Genomic DNA, 22,165 nt, shown 5'->3' with positions numbered 1-22,165 from the left:
TGACATTTTAAAGAGAGAGGCACTGCATGCTCCCTCTGCCTCTCCACTCCAGTGAGCCGTATCCCCACCAATTTGTCCCCTTTCAAGGAATCACTAAGGGTTTTGCATACAGGCTGCGTCAAGGCCCACCACCCCAACAGAAACCACCCCAGTCCTATTGGGGTAGGGCATCCAGTTGACACCAGGACCACAGGCACAACTGATATCCCAGTCCCCTGTTCCTCCAGCATTAGCCTGCAAGCTGCTTTAGCTTGCCCTTAGTGGCTCATGACAATCCTGCGTGAGGAAGGATCAATTATTTTCTTGATACGTGACCGGCAATAACATTCAACAAATGGGTCCTCTAGATAGTATAATAGGGACTTCACTCTGCCATTCCTTTCTGTCTCACTGCATCTTGTATCCTCATTAGATAGGTTTTTAAAGGACCATTTGCCCATTTTGCTGCATAGAGAGAGTCCCGATGTCAGAGATCAGAACCAGGTGCCTTTTCTGAAATATCATTGTGCATAAAAAGGATGGACGCCTCTGTCCAATTCTGATGGATACAACTACCTGTGGATTCCTCACCTAATGAATACTCCCATGGCGCCAGCATTCGACGGAAATCTTCTTACTAGTCTCTGCACGTCGACGAGGACGTCACTCTAGCCCACGCGACGCCGTCTGCGTCATACAGGCAATACCAGGCCTCACTAGTGCCCCTCTGGTGTTCACAAAAGTGATACAAAGCACTACAGCCTTAAAAACAAGCTCTGACTGGAAGGGCATTATGGCTATTCTGTCCTGCAAGCCTTTATGGTCGGAGTCATTCCACAGACAGAACTGAGGGAGGAACTGCTTTGATATCTGTTCTGTATGTGATGAATATGGGGGTTAGAAGTAGCCATCAGAAGAACAAGTTACCTACAGTAATTCTCTTTCTGGTGGATACTTTATCTACCTGCAGATTCCTCACCACCCACCTACCTTCCCATTATGTGGACTGAACTCTTTTCCATCTATAAAGACCCCAAGTGTTTTGGATCAGCATACTGGCACAACCAAATTATTTCATTGTTTTTTTTTTATTGTTTTTTTGTTTTTAGGTTCTGCGCACACAATATCCAGACAGAAACTGATGTCAGCACTTTGAGGTGGCACCTATATGTGGCTCCAATTGTCACTTCTGGGACAGAGTGAAGTTGACCCAGAGCTGCAGGATTCCACTTACTTGTGTGCAGGGGTTATGCTGAAAATTTTTCACAATTCAGTTTGGCGCATGGGAATATGTTAAAGTTGAAGAAACTGCAATTAGAGTATCCACTAGAAAGAATGTTAACGAACAGAAGCAAGTTGTTCATTTGCACACAAATCTAGCAGTTTTAGGATTAGAGTTAAGTTGGTAAATTGAGTTAGGAAGTTATTGAGAGAAGCAAATTAATTCTGCCATACATATAGCATTAGCAGTGCTCACTGACCATAAAACAAACTGTATTTATGTTAATGTGATTTGTGGTATGGATAAGCTGGGTGAGTGGGCTTGGAAATATACTACCAATCACAATGCAAGTAACAGGAGTACATTCAATGGACCTATTTAAACATTTGAAAGGACTTAATATTTTTCTAGGGTCTACACTTCTGGCTAATGTATTCAACATAAGTCTCTATTCTATTTTTTGATTGACACAGCGCTTACTAATGCTTCTTCAATAGTAAATTATTGATCTATTCATTTAACTTTGATTTTGTTTGCAGAGTGGAGAACAAGCACCATTAGATCTTGGTGTTCCAATTTCCTGCCTGGATGGACAAAGGGTTATCCTAGCAGAGAAAGATGGGAATAAGAGTAAAGGTAATACATTATTGATTTATGTTTTCCAGTGTTAAAAACAATGTGCTTAAACAGTTCTGGTTGGTACAAGAAAAATAAAAGTTTAGAGTAGCCTACAGAAAGACCTATTACTTCAGATTTTTTCTTTTCCAAAATGAGGTGATAACATTACGGTTGTATGCTGCACGCACTGGCCATTCAGGACCCTTTATTACACGTCCACAGGGATATTGTTGTTCTTAGAGCCAACCCAAAGTTCCTCCCTAAGCAATGTCACCTTTCCATCTTAACCAGAACATAGAACTTCCAGTCTTCTTCCCGCAGTCAGATTTTGTGTCAGAATTGCTATCTCAAATTGAAGAGAGTCCTCTACGCCGATCCTAGGCCGTACTTCACTTCCAGTAAGACTTCTACTATAGCCTTCCTAGGCAACATCTCCTTAGACAATTTTTGCAAAGCAGCCACCTTGTCAACTCCAGTTGCTTTGACTTAACATGCTCGGGTGGCCATTGTGATGGGCCATCTTAGCTCATCAGCAAGCTCTAGCTGGCCAAGCCATTTTAAGGACGTTATTCCACACACCTGCATCATCCTTGCGCTAGCCACCGCAATTTGGAGCGAACTGATGTACAGTATATGCCACACATGTATCTAACCCACAGATGCTACAATTGGAAAATGCTACTCGCCCTGTAAGCGTCTTATCATAGTATGGAGTGTGGTAGATTCACATGCATTCACCCTCTTCCCGGATGCGTGTACCTCCTGCAGATCTTCTCATAATCACTATATTTGCTCTACATTGCACTGCTAGATAGATAGATTGACACTTTTCCTTTTAAAAAGCCATATTTTTCAAACTCACCAAGAAATTTTATCAACATATACAAAGGCTATAATGGCTAATTTTCACCTATTTACTTTGTAAAAGAAACCAATTTTAAATACAGAAAAAAGTCACTGCAAACAGCATAGTGACAAAACAACTCTCTCATTTTGTTTTTAAAGAAGAGTAAAAGAAAATAAGGCAAATATAGCCTAATAATCTGAAATGCCCTGAGCGTTGCTGATGCTCCTTTAAGGAATAAATAATAGAGATCGAGATAGCTCCAGATATAGAGTTAGTTATAGATTTATGCAAAAAAAGGAAGCAAGGCACTCTGGGTAGTTCCCACGTTCAGGTGGAGAGCAGTTCCTTTATAAGGAGCTCCCTGAAATACCAGGGACACTCTGAATCTGCTTACCTCAAATGTCTTTCTCTAGCAGAGTTTTGCAACACAGGATTAGCATAGGGCCATCCATGCTGAGCTAGGAAGTGACAAAGCCTTTTGCCATGTTTACAGCAATGTCTTTAAGCATGGCATTAGCAAGTGCCACCAACGCTGAGCTAAGAAAATGACAAAAGCCTATTACCACTTCAAGTAGAATTTTATTCATTCTAGGTTGTCTTGATGGTGTATTTCCCATAGAAAAAACAGACACAGCTACAGCCAAACAGCCACAATGTGTGAACAGATTTACACCAAATGTGGCAGAAAGCTAGATCATTACCAAGAATACATATATATATATATATATATATATATATATATATATATATATATATATATATATATATATATATATATATATATACACACACACATTTATTCTGACCACAGATATAAAGATCTGACCTGGGCATCAGCCTGTACTCAAAAAAAAAAAGTTTTTAAAACTAGAACCTGCTCATTTGTTATTCCAGTGGTTCCCAAACTGTGCGCCGCGGCTCCCTGGTGCGCCGTCAAAACTAGCCAGGGGCGCCGCACACAGTCTGGAAACCACTCGGAGGTGCTTTGAATCGGTAGCTTTTCCTCGTGGTATTGGAAAAAAACACCCTGCATTAATTATTCTGACCAGCGGAGGGCGCCAAAGTACCATTAATAATATCCCTGTAACAAAAATTGTTTCCAATAAATGGTTTTCAGCAACGTGAAGGAGAGAATAAAGAAGACAAACGGTAAATAGTGTAGGTACAGGTACAGGCTGGGATTACGTTCCCCCACCCGCCACAAAAAGTATCTTAACGGGGAGCCGTGGCCAACACGGCCAATAGGTCAAAGGAGCCGGGGATCAAAAAAGTTTGGGAACCACTGTGTTATTCACTGCTTCTGGCCAGGAGGCCCCATAATGCTTTTCAAGGGCTGATTTATGTATTTATAGCTGCTTTGTGATCTTGTAATCTGGCCAGATGCATGTTATAAAAGTGTTGTGGGGGCTGCAAGGAACACAGCAGAACCCCAGGATTTTTTTTCAAAAAACTGTGTTCATTGTCATTAAATGCATGACCTCAGCCACCATGTATTTTTTAAAGCACTCGGATGGAGCTGCATACTCTTCTGCTGGAATGCAGGAACCCCTTGTGGTTGGCTGTATAGCTACATTACGTGGCTTAGAGAATGTTAAAGATTGAACACATGTATGGTTGTTTCACAGAAAATGCTTTATTATGCAACAGTGGGTATTATTAATCATTGGCGTGTATATGTATTGAAGTACATTGGTTTAGAGCAATTGATAAATAACGGTGTTGATTCATTGACGAAGCTAGTACGGCAGCTTTATGTTTGCTAATGTGCTGACCCCTTCATAAAGCCCAGTAGTCTGCTTTTTAATATTTTGGTGTTCTGACCACCTGTCAAATCCTGTAGGTCTGCCTTGCTTATGTCACCCTTCGTTTTATTACATTGGGGGAAGGGGAAAGCGCCCACAAGAGGTTGGCTTTCGAAACTGTCCACATGGCTGCTGTATGTGTTTTGTGAGTGCCATAACAGCCACTACTGTGCCTGAAGCAGTAGGACCATGCGAGAAAATAAAACCTGTGTGACTCATGCTGAAAGGAATAGTGTGCCTCCAAGTGGGTAATGGCTAATTCCCTCCACAATAGTCCAGTGTAATACTGTGTATTTAGTAACAATAGTGCTTTGGAAGATTCCCTTCCGCCCCCTAATTAACAACAAACAGCTGTATGCTCATGCAGCACTTTTCCTTGAAATAACGTGGACAAGAGCACTCTGTGTCAAGTGAAACATTTCTCTGGTATTGGATCTTTCATAGACTCACATGGTTGAGTCATTCCCCATCTGTCCCACAGTAAAATGAAAACCAGTATTGAAAACCTGCATAGAAGTCAATGTTAAAAGACATTCACTTTACCAGTTTTTTCACATCATTTGAAAACACCATAAGCCTAGCCAAACAGACAACAGCAGTCTTTTGAACCTTCATCACAGAGGCTCCAGTCCCTCAGATTGTGGTGTGAAGGGAGTCTCCCTGAGCTCTGCTCAGTTATCTTCCAACTTGTATTGTAAAACGTATGTACTACTCCTGCTGTGTCTGAAAATGGCTCTTTATACTTGTAGTACATGTGGGAGGATAAGGCTTCGCTGAGGCGACCCTCACAAGAATTGTATTTACTGCCTCTACCCTGAGCATAAGATAAAAAAATAAGATAAAAGACTGTAAAATCCGTTGCACCTTTTCTACTAAACCTTAAATGTTAGGGCGGGGAGGCTTCTTCTATGGCTTCAAAAAGCCAAATCTTGAAAATGTACTAGTTCTGAGGAGGATAGTGACACTTCCTTGACCTCTTATAAAAAGGTTAAATAAAAAAGAAAGGCTGTGTGACCAGGGGACTTAAGAAGAATCAAGAAAGGCTTTAAAAAAGACTCATCATAAGTGTGTCAAGGACACTTCAAAAAATGAGAAAACACGCAAGTGCTTCTCAGAAAGTAGCAGGTCTGAACCTACTACTCCATCTGTGAAGTCTGCAGTTCATTCTTCATAGTCTAACTCTAAACAGTCAACGGCAAACCATAAAACCATCTTACAAATCTTGATGACAAGCGCCTCACCTTCAAACTCCATTGTTGAGGACATCCACCACCGAAGCTCCTCCACACCCCCACCACTTACTCTGCTGGGCCAACATCTCCGACGAAGAAACCCTCAACATCATGAACTTCATCCACTTAGGCTCTCCCTCCGATCCCTGCCCCCACCACATCTTCAACAAAGCAAGCAGCACCATTGCACCCAAACTCCGGCACAAAATCAACAGCTCCTTCGAAACCGCCACCTTCCCAGAAATCTGGAAACACGCAGAAATCAATCCCTTACTGAAGAAACCCACTGCAGACCCAGTCAACTTCAAGAACTTCTGGCCCATCTGTCTGCTCCCATTTCCAGCTAAGGTCATCGAAAAGGCTGTCAACAGGCAACTCACCAGACACATCGAACTAAACATCCTGGACCCCTCACAGTCAAGCTTCCGGAGCAGCCACAGCACCGAGACCACCCTCCTCGCTGCCACAGACGACATCCACATCCTCCTAGACCTGGTTGAGACCGCAGCGCTCATCCTCCTCAACCTGTCCACTGCCTTCAACACCATCTCCCACCGCACACTACAGACTTTTCTCCATGACGCCTGCATCCAAGACAAAGCCTAGAATGGATCACCTCCTTCCTCTCCGACAGGACCCAAAGAGTCTGACTCACCCCCCTCCACCCACTTCTACTCAGAGGCCACCAAGGTCATCTGCGGCGTCCCGCAAGGCTCCTCTCTGAGCCCCACTCTCCTCAACCACCTACATGACCCCCCCCCCCGGCCACCATCGCCAGACACCACGCACTCAACATAGTCTCCTATGCCGACGGCACTCAGCTAATCTCCCGCACCAACGACCCGCACACATCCAAAACCAACTCCCACTATGGAAAGAGGGCAGTCGCCGCCTGGATGAAGGAGAGCTGCCTCAAGCTAAATACCGAAAAACAGAAGTCTTTGTCATCTGCAACAACCCCTCAGCCTGGGACATCTCCTGGTGGCCCACTGCCCTCAGAAATGTTCCGGCCCCCACAGACCACGCCTGCAACCTCGGCTTCATCCTGGACTCAGCACTATTGATGAACCGTCAAGTCAGCGCAGTCTACTCCACCTGCTTTTACTCCATGCTTATGCTCCAGAAGATCTTCAAATGGATCCCAACCGAATCCAAAAGAACAGTCACCCAGGCCCTGCTCAGCAGCCGCCTAGACTACGGCAACACACTGTACGCCGAAACCACCTCCAAGGTACAGAAAAGACTGCAACGCATCTAGAAAGCCTCCACCCGTCTCATCATGAACAACCCCAAACACAGCTACACCTCCGCTGTACTGAGAGACCTGCACTGGCTCCCAAGAGACAAGATGATCACATTCAAGCTTCTCGCGCACGCCTCCACAACACTGGACCAGAATAACTCAACCAAAAACTCCACTTCTACACGCCCACCAGACAGCTTGGCTCTGCCGACCTCGCACTCACCGCCGTCCCACGCGTCCGGAAGGCCACAGCCAGAGGAAGATCCTTCTCCCACCACGCTGCCAAGACCTGGAGCTTCCTTCCTATCCACCTCAGAAGATCTCCCACTCTATCACAGTTCAGAAAGGACCTCAAAACTTGACTCTTCACCTGATCCCCTCTGTTCATCGCCAACCTCTCATTTACTGCCCCCATTCCCCCAGCACCTTGAGACTCTAGCGGGTGACTAGTTGCGCTTTACAAGTATTATGATTAATTGATTGATTGAGGACGAAGATTCAGAAGATGATGGCCAGTTCAGGACAGCTCACAATCCCTCAGAAATCAACGTGAAGTGTCAGGGTTATGATTTGGCGGAAGAGCAATAGAGTAATATTGCGAGAAATATTATCAGCCACAAGCTAGATAATCCCCTTCGCATGAAGCTATGGTACAAATGCTCTATCATTATTGCAAGACCTGCAAGGGATGCTGCACGATTATCAAAGGAGGTTTCTTGAGCCAGCAAGACCGCTATCACCTGGACAGTTCAGTGCTCTATCTCCATCACCAAAATGCCAAGGCCTATCTCGCCGCCATTAACACCCAGGTTTATTCCTGCATCTAACATTGCAGCACCTCCTAGGGAGGATCCTTACTCATCAGATGATGATCAGGAGGAGTGAGAGATTCCGGACGAGTGCTCCCACCAGGAATGGAATGATTATGTAATTCCTACCTCATCTCCACCGGCCCACCAACCAGTGGATTCTCCTCCGGATGATAGAGGGATATTACACAACCTGATGGAGAGAGCTGCAAAGAGATTACAACTTCCAATGCCTATCAGCAGTCGGACTACTTTTTATATGATTTCAAAGTGCCCGCAAGAAGTCAGTGCTTGCTATTCCTACAGTGGGCTACATCTGGGAAGAGGGCACAAAGAGTATGCAAAACCCAGCTACGTGGCGGTCGTCTTACCGCAAATTTACAAAAAAATACAAAGCACCAGAAGATTCACTTGCCTGCTTAGTGGGGCACCCAAAGCCGGACTCAGTTATTTCTCAGACAGCTCAGTGCCGTTCAGAAAATCTTTCTACGCCTGTCTCAGCACCACCAGAACAAGAGGGCAGATGCCTAGATGATATATATAAAGATTTTCATCAATGTCTAATACAGTCTGTGCTGCTAATTCCTTTGCCATATTCGGCCAATATAATCAATCTTGTGCCAGAGATTAGAGGCAGAGAAAATCATTCAGGCGAGAGAACATTCTCCAAGATAATTGGTTGTGTGATGGACATAGCCTGGATTTTGGCAGAAAGCAGGAGCTGCAGTTTTGAGGCGGCAGGGGTGGCTAAAAGCAACCTCTTTCCGGCCTGAGGTCCCATCAAGCATCCTGGACATGGCTTTTGATGGAGAAGCCGTTTTCGGTAAGCATGTCAGTGATACTTTACAGGCCACCAAGGCAGATACGAACACAGTAAAGTCGTTGGGAAGCCTGCAGTTTTGTAAGGTGCCCTTTTGAGGAGCGCGTGTAAGTGGTTTCTCCTCATCTAGAGGGTGTTATCAGCACTTTCATCAGCAATACAGGCCATCTTACAAACAGCAGTCCACCACCTGCAGCAGCCTACAACAAGCAAGGGCCTAGGTGGAAACAGACCCTCTAAGGAAAGAAGCTAGTAGAAAACAGTGACCTCTTTCAAGTGTCGCTACACCCAACTCCAACCACCTGTGGGTGCAAATATTTCCAACTTCTCCCATTACTTGCAGTAGATAACAGCAGATGGATATTAGACCTTTTCACCTATGGACATAGCCTGGAATTAGTCATGACACCACCAACAACTCCACCAAAGGGAGTGCACCCACCTTGTTTTCACTTACTTCAGAAGGAAGCTCTCACCATGTTAAGCAACAGAGCAGTACAAAATGTTCCTCATCTCCAAAACGAAATGGGTGCTACTCAGGTTTTTTATTCATAAAAAAGAAATCGAGGAAATGTCGACCCTCTATAGATCTCCAAACGTTAAACAAATTTCTATAAAAAAACATCATTTTGGATTGTCATCCTTCCAGACATCCTGCTACTCCTCAACCACAGAAACTATATGACAACCTTGTTTTTACAGCATTCATACTTTCACATCCCCATACATTCCAAGCATTGCAAATTCCTGAGATTTACTGTAGCCAACTGTCACTTCGAATTCAAGGTCCTTTCTTTCGACATTAAGTCAGCTCCCTGTATTTTTACAAAATGCCTGGCTCCTTTGGCAGCTTAATTGAGGAAAGGTAGCTATCCGGTTATACCATACCTTGACGACTGGCTGATAAAAGCACCAATGGCCAGTCAAGCGTCAGAAGCCACCACATCGTGCCAGGAATTAGTCAGCAAATTGGGTCTCACTGTCAACCATCAGAAATTGTCAATAAGGACAGTTTTCCTGGGAGCAGCTTTGGATACCATCCAAGACAGAGTTTTTCTATCTTAAGACAGCAGAGTCTACAACAAAGCCCTAAAAATGCAGGAAAAAGTCTGTTTCAGTGCATCTGTTCAAATCACTCTTAGGAATGATGTCCTCACCTATAAATCTGGTCCCTTTTGCCCGCCTCAAGATGAGGCATTTGCAAGAGGAACTAGACAAGCAGTGGAGCGGTGTTGCATCATCCTGCTAGCCCCCCAGATGGCCCATGCATCAATCATTCACAGAAACACTCCTACTTTCAAAAGCCAACCACATTCTCCTGCAACCATCTTGAACGCTCTTGATGAAGAGCCAAGACCAGGTCCTTCATCCAGACCCAACTTCTCTCCACTTATGTGCATGGCTCCTGAATTCCACAAATTCCAGGATCTAAATGTTCCCTGGGACGGCAGGGACATTCTCTCAAAGGCTAGAGCAGATGCTACTGGGAAAACATATAGGCTGAAGTGGACACTAGGGCTGGGCGGAACTCAGAGTTGAACTCTGTGGAATTCCGGTGAGACTCTGTGAGTTACCTCAGAGTTCCACCCACTGAGGTAGCAGTTAGTAGCACACAGACTTCTTCGGCATCCCTCTACCTGTTTCACTCTCCCACCCAAGTCCCTCTTTTTTTGCCGCACCTGTCTCAAATTCATGGCTCCCCCTGCCTTCTTCCACTGCTTCTCTTTCCCTGCCACCCATGTTCTGAAGCTGACAGCTCAGCCAATCAGGGAGACTGAGGCCCAGTGCAGTGTCCACCAAAGCAAGCATACTCCCAATTTTTCACTTGTCCACTGAGAGCTGGACCAGCCAGACCCGAGTCTCGGGCAGGGCTGGCGGGTCCCTGGAGAAAACATTACCCATAGGAAATACGACCCACATTCAATAGCCCTTCTGCAGGGGGCCTACAAGCGCTGATGGCAGGTCACAGGATATCGGGACGCCAAAGCTCAAGTAAACTGAGAGCCAGGTTTGAGCTTGAGTGACGTGCAAGCGACATCGCATTGCCTTAATTATCATAACACTCATGAAAGGTGAGTGCAGTAGTAGTGTTGCGAGCTCTGAAGTACAACACTGTCCCTTCAAAAGACTGTTGAAATAAGCGCACGCCCTGGCAAAAGAAACCTAAAACAAGCCCAACCCCACAAAATAGGAAACGAGTTGCAAAAATACACAAGAAAACATATTATAATAAAATATTGTTCAGCACATACAAGGAATCTGCAGCAGCAGTAGGTCACTTCACTGCAGGCCAGGCAACTGTAATTCTCCTCTTGAAGAGCAGAACGCCTCTTGGTTGAGGCTTTGACAGCAGGAAGAGTGTGTTCTGAGGTGTCACTGAGAGCGCAAGCAGTCATCACATTTTTAATATAGGTTTGTACACGTGTTGTTTTCATGCCTGCAGACAGGGTGGGCAGCTGGTAAACTCTGCCATGAGGAGTGCAGAGTGGCAAAAACATGGATTGCGTAATTCAGCAAAAACTCTGTGGACTCTGCCCGGGGACCAAAGTTTACCTCCCAACCCTAGTGAAAACTTTTCTGCTTGTCGTATCAGAAATCAAGGATACAATTTATGCAAGCATCACCTGAGAAAGTACTACCCTAACACCTCTCGTTAGCACAGTCAGGATTGGTGCATGTGTCCGTTAAGGTGCACCTCGCTGCGATGTTGAGATATAGACGTTCATCAAACGTCCTCTTTTTGTGGTCAGACAGGATTATCAAACAATTTATGAAAGGATTGTTCAGTGTTGTTTCCATCCAGTGAGAGCTCTGCCCCAGACTGGCACCTGAACATAATTCTATTCCAACTCTTGAACAGTCCATTCAAACCTATACAAAGAGCAGAGCTCAGGTTTGTTTCATCGAAGGTGGCACTGCTCTTAGTGGTAACTTCATCAAGGAGGGTGAGTGAGATATATCCCTTCACAACTAAAGAGCCTTTTTTTGCGCTTTACGGGGGATTCTGTAATTTTCATGTCCAATCCGAAATTCATACCTAAGGTCCCTTCAGATTTTCACCTTAATGCGCATGTAATATTAAGAACTTTCTTTCCAAACCCACAGTCAGATCCTTACATACACTAGATGTCAAAAGATGTGTGAAATTCTGCTTTCATCACACCAAGCAGATCAGGAAAACGGAACAGCTGTTTGGTATGTATGGACACACTTGTAAGGGTGCACCAGTTCCAAAAGCATCTATCACTTACTGGATCTACGCTGCAATCCATTTCTGTCACACCAAAGCTGCCAAGCCACTGACAACAGAAATCAAGGTGCACTCAACTATGGCTGTCTTCACCTCGACTGCTTTGTTAGCTGAAGTACCTCTGAAGAAGATATATTACGCTGCGACATGGAAGAATGCACATACATTCACGCAGCATTATTGCCTGGAATCGGCACAGTGATGCAGCAGTTGGTGCAATGTTGCTACACCAATTATTTATTTCAATAAGATGAGCCAAAGTTTTGTTTGTTTTTTTGGTGACAAGTATTAGCTTGCATATCTATACAAATAATGATATCTGGTTATCGGTTTAATCATCCTCATATGTATATATTTATATACAGTATTTCAGTATGTATGTTTATTCCCACCATCCACTATTTGTGCTCTTAGTATAAGAGATGGACAAATACAGTAACTACTTGCTATTCTGATTCAAGCATGTGAATCTATGAAAGATCCAATACAGTAGAAGTGCAGTTCTCCAGTATTGGTATCATTCAGAGATTCACTTGTGACCCACCCTCCTCCCCATGGAGGCTCCCTGTAGTATTTGGTGGTCTCATTTGTGTTTTGTAATTTATAGATATTGGTTTGTTCTATTTTTCCTTTATTCTCCTCCATGGGCAATATCTATTTGGTATTGTCCCAGCCATGGCTCTAATGGAATGTTTCGGTTTGAACTAGAGAGAAGGCGTTAGAGACTGGATTGGAAATACTTGGTTGTGACTGTAGTTTTGATTTATCTGTGAATACATCTCATCTCAGTATTCAAGGACTTTGTGTAAGTTTGCCTTAACTTTCACCCTGGCGACGAGCTGTCACACTCATGTGCCTTCCGGAACTTCAACATATCATTTTAGCCTGTGTTTCTACTTTACGCTAGCATCAGGATTTACTGGTTTAATTGGTACAGTTCCTGTGTGTTGAAGAGTTGGACATTTCTTGTTGCAAGGTACTTATTTCAATCTTTTGGGCCCTTGACAGTTTTCCTTACTTGTTAAAATTGACATTCTGATACACATGTTTCATTTTGACCATTAGCATACATAGTTTTACTTTAAAATTTCATTGCCAGCACTTTGGACCTTTAATAATACTTTACAACGTTTAAGACTTTGTTTGATTCATCACCGTATTGACATATTTCATGGACTGTTGTCTTGCGCTGCTCCGACCGATGTCCCGCATTAACTGCTAGCTGTCTGCCACGTACAGCATCACTTCAGTGGCTACAATCAACCTGTTTCTTGCACTGTGCTTACCTCTGTTTCACGGAAGATGTATGGTATTTGGTGATCTCATTTGTGTTTTGTAATTTAAAGATATTGGTGAGTTATATTTTTCCTTTATTCTCCCCTATGTTCTATATCTATTTGGTATTCTTCAAGCCACGATTCTAATAAAATGTTAGGTTTGAGCTAGAGTGAAGGAGTTAGAGACTGGAGAGTAAAGACTTGGCCATGGTTGGAGTTCCTTTATTTATCTGTGAATAAATTTCATCTCAAGATTCAAGGACTTTATTTTCCTTAACTTTCACACTCCCCTTATTTTTCCTCTGTATTATATCATACTTGTGCTATAAAATCTGAGGGACTGGAGCCTCAGTGGTGAAGGTACTAAAGGGTACTGTCGGCTGATTGACTGGACTTTAGGTCTTTTCAAATTAGGTGAATATGCTGTTAAAGTAAAGGTCTTTACCATTGACTTCTGTGTAGGTTTTCAGTACTGCTTTCTGTTATACCGTGGGACTCCCGCTTCAATGACGGAGAATTATTCAAGCATGGGAATCTATGAAAGATACCAATACTGGAGAACTGCAGTTATAGATAACTCATTTTCTTAATAACTGCTCTCAGTGATTTAGGTGAATATCTGTCACATGCTTGGATAAAAAGACTGTCATCCTCACTGTCATACTGGTTTGGAGCAGACTGGCTCACCTCTCTTCCAGGCACTGGGTGCCTCTGCCTTCTTTCCACCTGGCTGTCTAAGACAGCTTGGGTTGAAGAGGTTGAAAGTGCTCCTGTGAGGCTGGCCGTCGCAATACAGCTGGACAAAGTGGCATGCACACTTTAAACTGCTGTCACCACTCGTCTCTGCTGCCAGTCTGCAGCAGTCTGGCCCCTCCCTGCCCTTACTGCTCGGACTGCCATCGTAAAAAATGAACTCAGTTTATTATGATTTTATTTTTCACTTTTTCAGCATCTGCAGTGGGAGTGGGGCGATGCTCATTAGCCCATATGGAGAAGCCGCTGCTGCTATTGACATCAGAAAACATATTTTTACAGTGAAGCCCTTCTTTTGTAGAGCCACAAAAAAGCACCTTAAAATGCTTGAACAATATATTCAAATTATGGGCAGTAAAGTGAAACTCGGCATACCTCTAGACTGAGCAAACTTATACATACTGAAGACAATGAATTATTCATAGACACATTTGATGATAGTCTTGAGAAAGTCTTGATGACACCACTCCCTTAAGGCGGATCAAGTTTACAGGAGAAGCATTTGCACAACTCAGAAGATCATTGATACAAATATGGTGGTCAGGTGATATTGAAATATATTGATCTTGTGTTGTGCTCATATTCTCAGATTTTTATAGAGTGCATGCATTATGTAGTAAGTGGTAAAGAAATAGTTACCTAATTGCTCTCCTGCGGCATCTTGACCACAATCATAAGCACTGAACAGTCCCGCCCACTCATAAGATCCTATATATATATACCTATATATATATATATATAATGTTCGATGGCATGTGTAGCTGCAGATACATGCTGTGCATTAGTCCACCATCTAGTGTTGGGCTCGGAGTGTTACAAGTTGTTTTTCTTCTAAGAAGTCTTTTTGAGTCACGGGATCAAGTGACTCCTCCTCTTCGGTTCCATCGCGCATGGGCATCGACTCCATTGTTAGATTGTTTTCTTTCCGCTGTCGGGTTCAGGCAGGTTTCTTTTCGTTCCGAGATTTTGATTCGGAAAACTTTGGAAAACACTATTTACGTATGTATTGTATCGATCGGGTTCATAATCTTCCATCAACACAGCACTAACGTCGGGAAAACAACTTTGTTCGCCCTTCGGGCGCGCGTGCCAAACTCGGGCCTATTCGGGCCGACCGCGTGGAAGCCTCATGGACCGACTCCATTCAGATTCTGTCCTCGGTGCCACGCGAAGTACCCGTATACAGACCAGCATCTGGTTTGCAACCTCTGCCTTTCCCTAGACCATCGGGAAGAAAACTGCGAGGCCTGTCGATCCTTCCGATCGAAAAAGACTCTTAGGGACAGACGAGCAAGAAGGTTTGAAATGGCGTAGAGGAGCGGGGAACATCTCGACGTGGAAGAGTTGATGCAGACTGCAGTCTTGGTTCCAGATTCTGAGTCCAAGCAGGAATCAGACGAAGACAGACCAGTCACAGCAGGACAACATGTGAGTACGTCTGCCCCTGCAACCTCACAAAAGAAAAAACACAAGGCGTTGGGTACGCCACTGCCGGAAGGCTATGGCTCGGCCCGAAAAAAGACTGTTGGTGACTAACTTCGGTGACCAACTTCCCAGTTAGACACTGAAAAAGGCCACTCTTTCGAAAACATCAGAGACAACTAAGAGCTCAGTTTCCGACTCCACTAAACACCACTTTTCGGAGTCGAAAATTATAAAGCCATTTTTGGAGCCGAAACCTTCGTCCTCTTCATCTTTTTCGATCCTGAAAAAGCATGCTTCGGAGCCAAAAAGGCCAACTTACACAGAGGAGCATGGACTTTCAAAGAGACTTAAAGATAGCCACAAAACCTCTGAAGAGGAGTTAGAGGTACAACCAATTCTAGAAATTATGGATGAAAGGCAATCCAGGATCCACATCCATAAGGAAACAGGGAGAATTCGGACAGCATCTCCTTTAAAAACAAAGAGGAAGCTAGCTTTTGAGGAGGACTATGCAGCCTCCAGCTAAAGTGCCAAAGCAGAAGGAGAAACCACCACCTCATCAATCTTCTCCTCCTCACTGTCCTCCTCATTCTCCCCACCTACCTCTACTCCAACCAGCCCTACACCAGTGCAGTCACCCACTCATTCTTATGATTCACAACAGGACAATGTGTATCCACGGGATCTTTATGACCCTGATCCCATTCCACGTAACGATCCAGACAGCTATCCCTCTACACCATCACCTAAGGATAGTACTGTCTATAATCAAGTCATGGCTAGTGCTGAAGCATATCATGGTGTCACCATGGATACAGAGCCCCTAGAAGAGGATTTCTTGTTTAACACTCTATACACTCTATCCTCAGCACATTCTAGGTATCAATGCCTCCCGATGCTCCCAGGCATGGTAAAACATGCAGATCAGATCTTTAGTGAACCTGTGAAAGCACGCATCATAACACCTAGGATAGAGAAGAAATATAAACCTGCACCCCCTGACCCGGATTATATCACCCATCAGGCACCTCCTGATTCTGTGATAGTTAGCGCTGCCAGGAAGAGAGCAAATAGTCAGTCATCAGGAGATGCACCCCTTCCTGATAGAGCAGGAAATTTGATGCTGCAGGGAAAAGAGTTGCGTCCCAAGCAGCAAATCCGTGGAGGATAGCCAACTCGCTAGCACTGTTAGCTCGCTATGACTGAGCCCATTGGGACGAGATGCGAGACATAATACAGCACCTCCCCAAAGAGCACCAGAAAAGGGCACAACAAGTAGTGGAGGAAGGGCAAACCATTACAAACAATCAAATAAGATCTGCCCTAGATGCAGCAGATACTGCTGCTACGAGTATGAACACTGCAGTCACTATACGCAGACATGCATGGCTCAGATCTTCTGGATTCAAGCCAGAAATACAGCTGGCTGTGTTGAACATGATGTTCGACAAAAAACACCTGAAGTAGACACAGCCATAGAAAAATTGCGAAAAAGCTCTAGCACAGCAAAGGCAATGGGTGCACTCTACTCTGCACCATATAGGGGGTCCTTTTGTAAACCTCAGTTTCGAGGTGGTTTCAGAACACAGCCCTCAGAGGGATCCACCTCGCAGACAATGCCAACCTATCAAACCGCAATACCAATGTGGTAGTTTTAGGGGCACATATAGAGGACAATACCCCAGAAATAGCAGGAAATTTCAGGCCTCTAAGCAGCCTCCACAGCACCCAAAACAGTGACGCCCCTCATTTCCTTCCACTCCACACCTCCTCTGTGGGGGGAAGACTACAACAGTTCCACACAAATTGGCAAAGTATTACCACAGTCAACTGGGTGTTGTCAATTATCCACAATGGCTATTGCCTAGAATTGATAAACACTCCTCCAAATATTCCACTAAGGTCACACAAACTATCCACAGAACACACAATTCTGTTACAACAGGAGGTCCAATCTCTACTACTCAAACAAGCAATAGAAATGGTTCCACAGTCTCAAATTGGAACAGGAGTTTATTCACTATATTTTCTCATTCCCAAAAAGGATGGCACCCTCAGGCCAGTATTAGACCTCAGGCCTCTCAATCTTTACATCCTGTCAGAGCATTTCCACGTGGTAACTTTACTGGATGTCATCCCACTATTACAAAAACAAGACTTCATGACAGCCTTAGACCTCAAGTATGCGTATTTTCACATACTCATCCATCCAGCACACAGAAAATATCTCAGATTTGTCATTCAAGGAAAACACTACCAATTCAAAGTGTTACCCTTTGGAATAACAACAGCGCCAAGGTTATTCACAAAGTGCTTGGCAGTAGTAGCAGCCTACCTAAGAAGACAACATATACATGTCTTTCCATATCTAGACAATTGGCTAATAAAATCAAAGTCATACACAATGCCGAAATCATATGCATTATGTAATACAAACCTTACACACACTAGGTTTCTCAATAAACTACCAAATATCACACCTTCAACCAGCACAAATACAACAGTATTTGGGTGCATTACTAAACACTCAGCAGGTTCTAGCATGTCCAGATACACAAAGGATACAAGTGTTCCAAAATATAATCACACAAATACAAATAAATCAACAATACACTGTCAGATTTGTCATGAACATTTTAGGAATGATGGCATCATGTATTGCAATTGTACCACACCAAGACTAAACATGTGGCCATTACAACAGTGCCTTGCACAACAATGGTCACAGGCACACGGTCAACTTCAAGATCTAGTGTTGATAAACCGCCAAACATACATGTCCCTTCAGTGGTGGAATTCCACAAATCTAAGCAAAGGACGGCCATTTCAAGACCCTCTGCCTCAGACCATAATTACAACAGATGCATCAATGATTGGTTGGGGAGCTTACCTAAACAATCACAACATTCAAGGGCAATGGGATGTCAAGCATAAATAGCTACACATAAACCACTTAGAGTTATTAGCTGTCATTCTAGCACTCCAAGCTTTTCAACCTCTTCTCACACAGAAGTATGTTCTTATAAAAACAGACATGACAAGCGTGTATTATCTCAACAAACAGGGAGGGACACATTCATCCCAACTGTCCCTTCTAGCCCAGAAAATTTGGAAATGGGCAATCCACAATCAAATTCATCTATTGGCTCAATACATTCCAGGGATAGACAATCAGTTGGCAGATAACCTCAGCAGAAATCACCAACAAACTCACGAATGGGAACTCCACCCTCAAGTACTTCAAAAATACTTTCAAAAGTGGGAACTCCAAACATAGACCTCTTTGCAACAAGAGAAAACACAAAATGCCAAAACTTTGCATCCAGACACCCACATCCCCAATCCAAGGGAAATGCTCTATGGATTAATTGGTCAGGGATATTTTCATACGCTTTTCCCCCTCTCCCACTCCTTCTGTTTCTAGTCAACAAGTTGCGTCAAACTTCACTCAAAATGATACTCATAGCACCAACATGGGCACGTCACCCGTGGTACACAACATTATTAGATCTGTCCGTAGTACCACACTCCAAACTCACATCCAAACCAGATCTGTTGACACAAAACAGAGGCCAAATCATGCATCCAAATCCCAAGACACTCAATCTAGCAATTTGGCTCCTGAGGTCATAGATTTTGGATAGTTACAACTCCCATCAGAATGTATGGCAGTTATTAAACAAGCGAGAAAACCCACTACTAGAGAGTGCTATGCAAACAAATGGAAAAGGTTTGTATGTTACTGTCAATCCAAAAATATAGACCCTCTTACAAAAATCAAACTTGGCATTCGCTTCAATAAAAATTCATCTTACTGCAATTTCTGCATATTTACAAAATATACAACATAGCTCTTTATTTAGATTTCCTGTCATTAAAGCATTCATGGAAGGTTTAAAACACATCATTCCACCAGAGCACCACCTATTCCTTCTTGGAATCTAAATATAGTGCTTACAAGACTCATGGGACCACCATTTGAGCCTATGCACTCCTGCCAAATTCAATTTCTAACATGTAAAGCTGCCTTTCTAGTGGCAATTACTTCTTTAAGAAGAGTAAGTGAAATCCAAGCCTTTACTCTTGAAGAACCTTTCTTCCAAGTACACAAACATAAAGTACTAAGAACAAATCCAAAATTTCTGCCGAAAGTGGTATCACCATTTCATATAAATCAAACAGTGGAACACCCAGTCTTCTTCCCACAGCCAGATTCTGTGGCAGAGAGAGCTCTACATAGATTCGACATCAAAAGAGCTTTAATGTACTATATAGACAGAACTAAACCATTTAGAAAAACTAAACAACTATTTGTCGCTTTCCAAAAACCTCATACAGGGAATCTGATATCAGAACAAGGTTTAGCACGATGGATTGTAAAATGCATCCAAACATGCCATATTAAAGAAAAACAACAGCTTTTTGTTACTCCTAAAGCACACTCTACAAGGACAAAAGGTGCATCAATGGCTTTTTTAGGTAATATACCAATGGCTGAAATATGTAAAGCACCCACATGGTCAACACCACATACATTCACTAAACACTACTTTGTAGACATATTATCACGACAACAAGCCACAGTAGGTCAAGCTGTTCTAATAACGTTATTTCAAACAACTTCAACTCCTACAGGCTAACCACCGCTAATTTACGGGAGTACAAACTGCTTTGTAGTCTATGCACAGCATGTGTATCTGCAGCTACACATGCCATCGAACGGAAAATGTCACTTACCCAGTGTACATCTGTTCGTGTCATGTTCTGCTGCAGATTCACATGCACCCTCACTCCTCCCCGGAAGCCTGTAGTTGTTTAAGTTACAAACATTTGTACATATGTATATACATTTACATTAGCATGGACATCTCTTACTTTATACATATGTAAAAAAACAAAGGTTGAAGTGGGACAGTTAGAAATTGTAGAAATATTTGCATTACAAAAACCTTAGAAATTCACTGAAACAACTAAAGGTTAAAGGGACGTTATAGTTAGGTGAAAATGTCAGTTTAAACATAACCTTTTTTTAACTAACAAAACCACTGAAGTTCACCATTCATAGTTATGTCTGATAACTATAACTCATGCACTAAAATAACTCTCACCCCCACCCTGCCTGGTTTTTCTATTGTCATTTTAGATCTCATTAGGGATGTTGTCAGTGCAGTCGTTGAATATGTCATGAGTGATGTAATATGTGAAGGTACAAACAGTGCACAGCGAGGGTGCCAAACTTCCCTGCAGGTGCCCAACCAGCGCTGTACACGGGCATGAGGTTAGCTATGCTCAAGTGTTTGAATATATTTAACATTATACTGCTATGGGCCAGTTACTGTGGGACCCACAGCTTGATGACAGAGATCATTCAAGCATGTGAATCTATGATAGATGCCAAAGCTGGAGAACTATTGTTACGGGTAACTATTTTCTTCCATTATTTATGGTCCTGTGTGGTGTGAAAAAAGATGCAACACCTTTACGATAACCTTAGAAGAGAGCCTCCCCTGACAGCATGAAACGTTTTCTTGGGTATTTTCTGGCATTTAGGTGTAGGGTTGCTATGGTCCAGAGCTATTGGATGTATCTCTTAAGAACAGCGCACCAGGCTTTTGGTGCTTTCATTTAGTAGTTTGAGTTTATGATTTGGTGTTAGAATAAATGTATTCACGTAAGGAGTTGCAAAGGCCTGCTAAATATGATATCAGTACTTGTAGACAAGGCTTGCTTCTTAATAGCATTCTGGGTGACTAGCAAGTCTCTTTCCACGAGCTATGCTTACATTTATGCAGTTTTATCCTAACACGTTCTTCGCTTGGTTTGAACACCATCATATATAAACATTAAACTGTGTGTTGCTTATCAAAACCTTTTGCAAGTGCTAATGCCTGTTGAGAGTTCTCGCCTCCTCCTGCCCCATGCATATAGATAGCACAGTAAAAGATTTCTTTTTTTCCCCCTGCAGACAAACAGAAAAGTACTTCCACAAAACCAAATACAGTGGTAAGTCAGACGTTTATGGTAATATTCATGTTGCAATTTAAATTCTGCTTCCAAAGTTTCTTCTGATGTGTGATGAAGTGAAAGCCTTTCCACAGAGTACGCAGTAACATATCTTTGTTCATCATGCTTCAGATTCCCAACTTGATGACATGTCCTAAAAGTAAGATCGGGCTTGCAAAGAGTTTTTAGCTAAAAATTATGCTCCTCTTTCTCCCATGGCCCTAGCCCAGTGGTTCCCAACCTGTGGTCTGGGGGTCCGTGACGCATTCTCAGGGGGTCTGTGACTGCTGAGAAAATTAAATACAATTAACAGATTAGGTCCCCAGCTTTTAGTAATGACTCAGTGGGAGGTCCCTGGATTCCAATAACGATTCAGTGGGGGTCCCCGATTTCCAGTAAAGTGGGGGTCCACAGAAGTCACAATGTTGGGCACCCTGCCCTAGCCCTTTTGTGCATGTGGCTAATTTGCTCTTTATCTCCCAAGATTAGTGGAATTGATTTCACATTTTTTTCGAATTTGAGAGCTTGATGAAGCACCTTGACTGAATTATTAGCACATTTTCTTGTTTTCTTCAGTTGCGTAGCTACATGATGGCTGCCACTTGGGACGGCAGTAGGGAACTACATGCCCTTTCTTGAGGGTTAGTTGAACCCAAGTCTGATAGTTCAGAGACCTCATTCTCGATTTAGACAGAATTCAAGTCTGGTCAGTTTCCCTCAGGAGCAAAATAAAATAATTGGATTCTGCAAAAAGGGCCGAAAAGTCACAATGATTACACTTTTAACATTTCCTGAACAGGAAAATGAAAGAAAAACTGATTAAAACGGCAGCACCTAGAGAAAAAGGGGCCTGTAGCGTTATATTTGGTTTCTAATGTCTTGAAA

The 22,165-nt window shown here is 43.2% G+C and overlaps 1 protein-coding gene across 1 annotated transcript in view; it reads left to right on the top strand.

Moving 5' to 3' along the window:
• The window catches only part of RGS12 (regulator of G protein signaling 12), a 442,017-nt gene that overhangs the window by 379,058 nt on the left and 40,794 nt on the right, over positions 1 to 22,165 (top strand). The window contains exons 14-15 of the mRNA XM_069203485.1: positions 1,741 to 1,837; positions 21,243 to 21,280. Coding sequence (XP_069059586.1) covers positions 1,741 to 1,837; positions 21,243 to 21,280 — 135 coding nt within the window. The remainder of the gene's footprint in view (positions 1 to 1,740; positions 1,838 to 21,242; positions 21,281 to 22,165) is intronic.

Source organism: Pleurodeles waltl, chromosome 1_2 (genome assembly GCF_031143425.1).
Source record: "Pleurodeles waltl isolate 20211129_DDA chromosome 1_2, aPleWal1.hap1.20221129, whole genome shotgun sequence".
Classification (NCBI taxonomy): Eukaryota; Metazoa; Chordata; class Amphibia; order Caudata; family Salamandridae; genus Pleurodeles; species Pleurodeles waltl.
The sequence above is the reverse complement of the archived record's forward strand: the minus strand, read 5'-3'. Positions and strand labels throughout refer to the sequence as shown.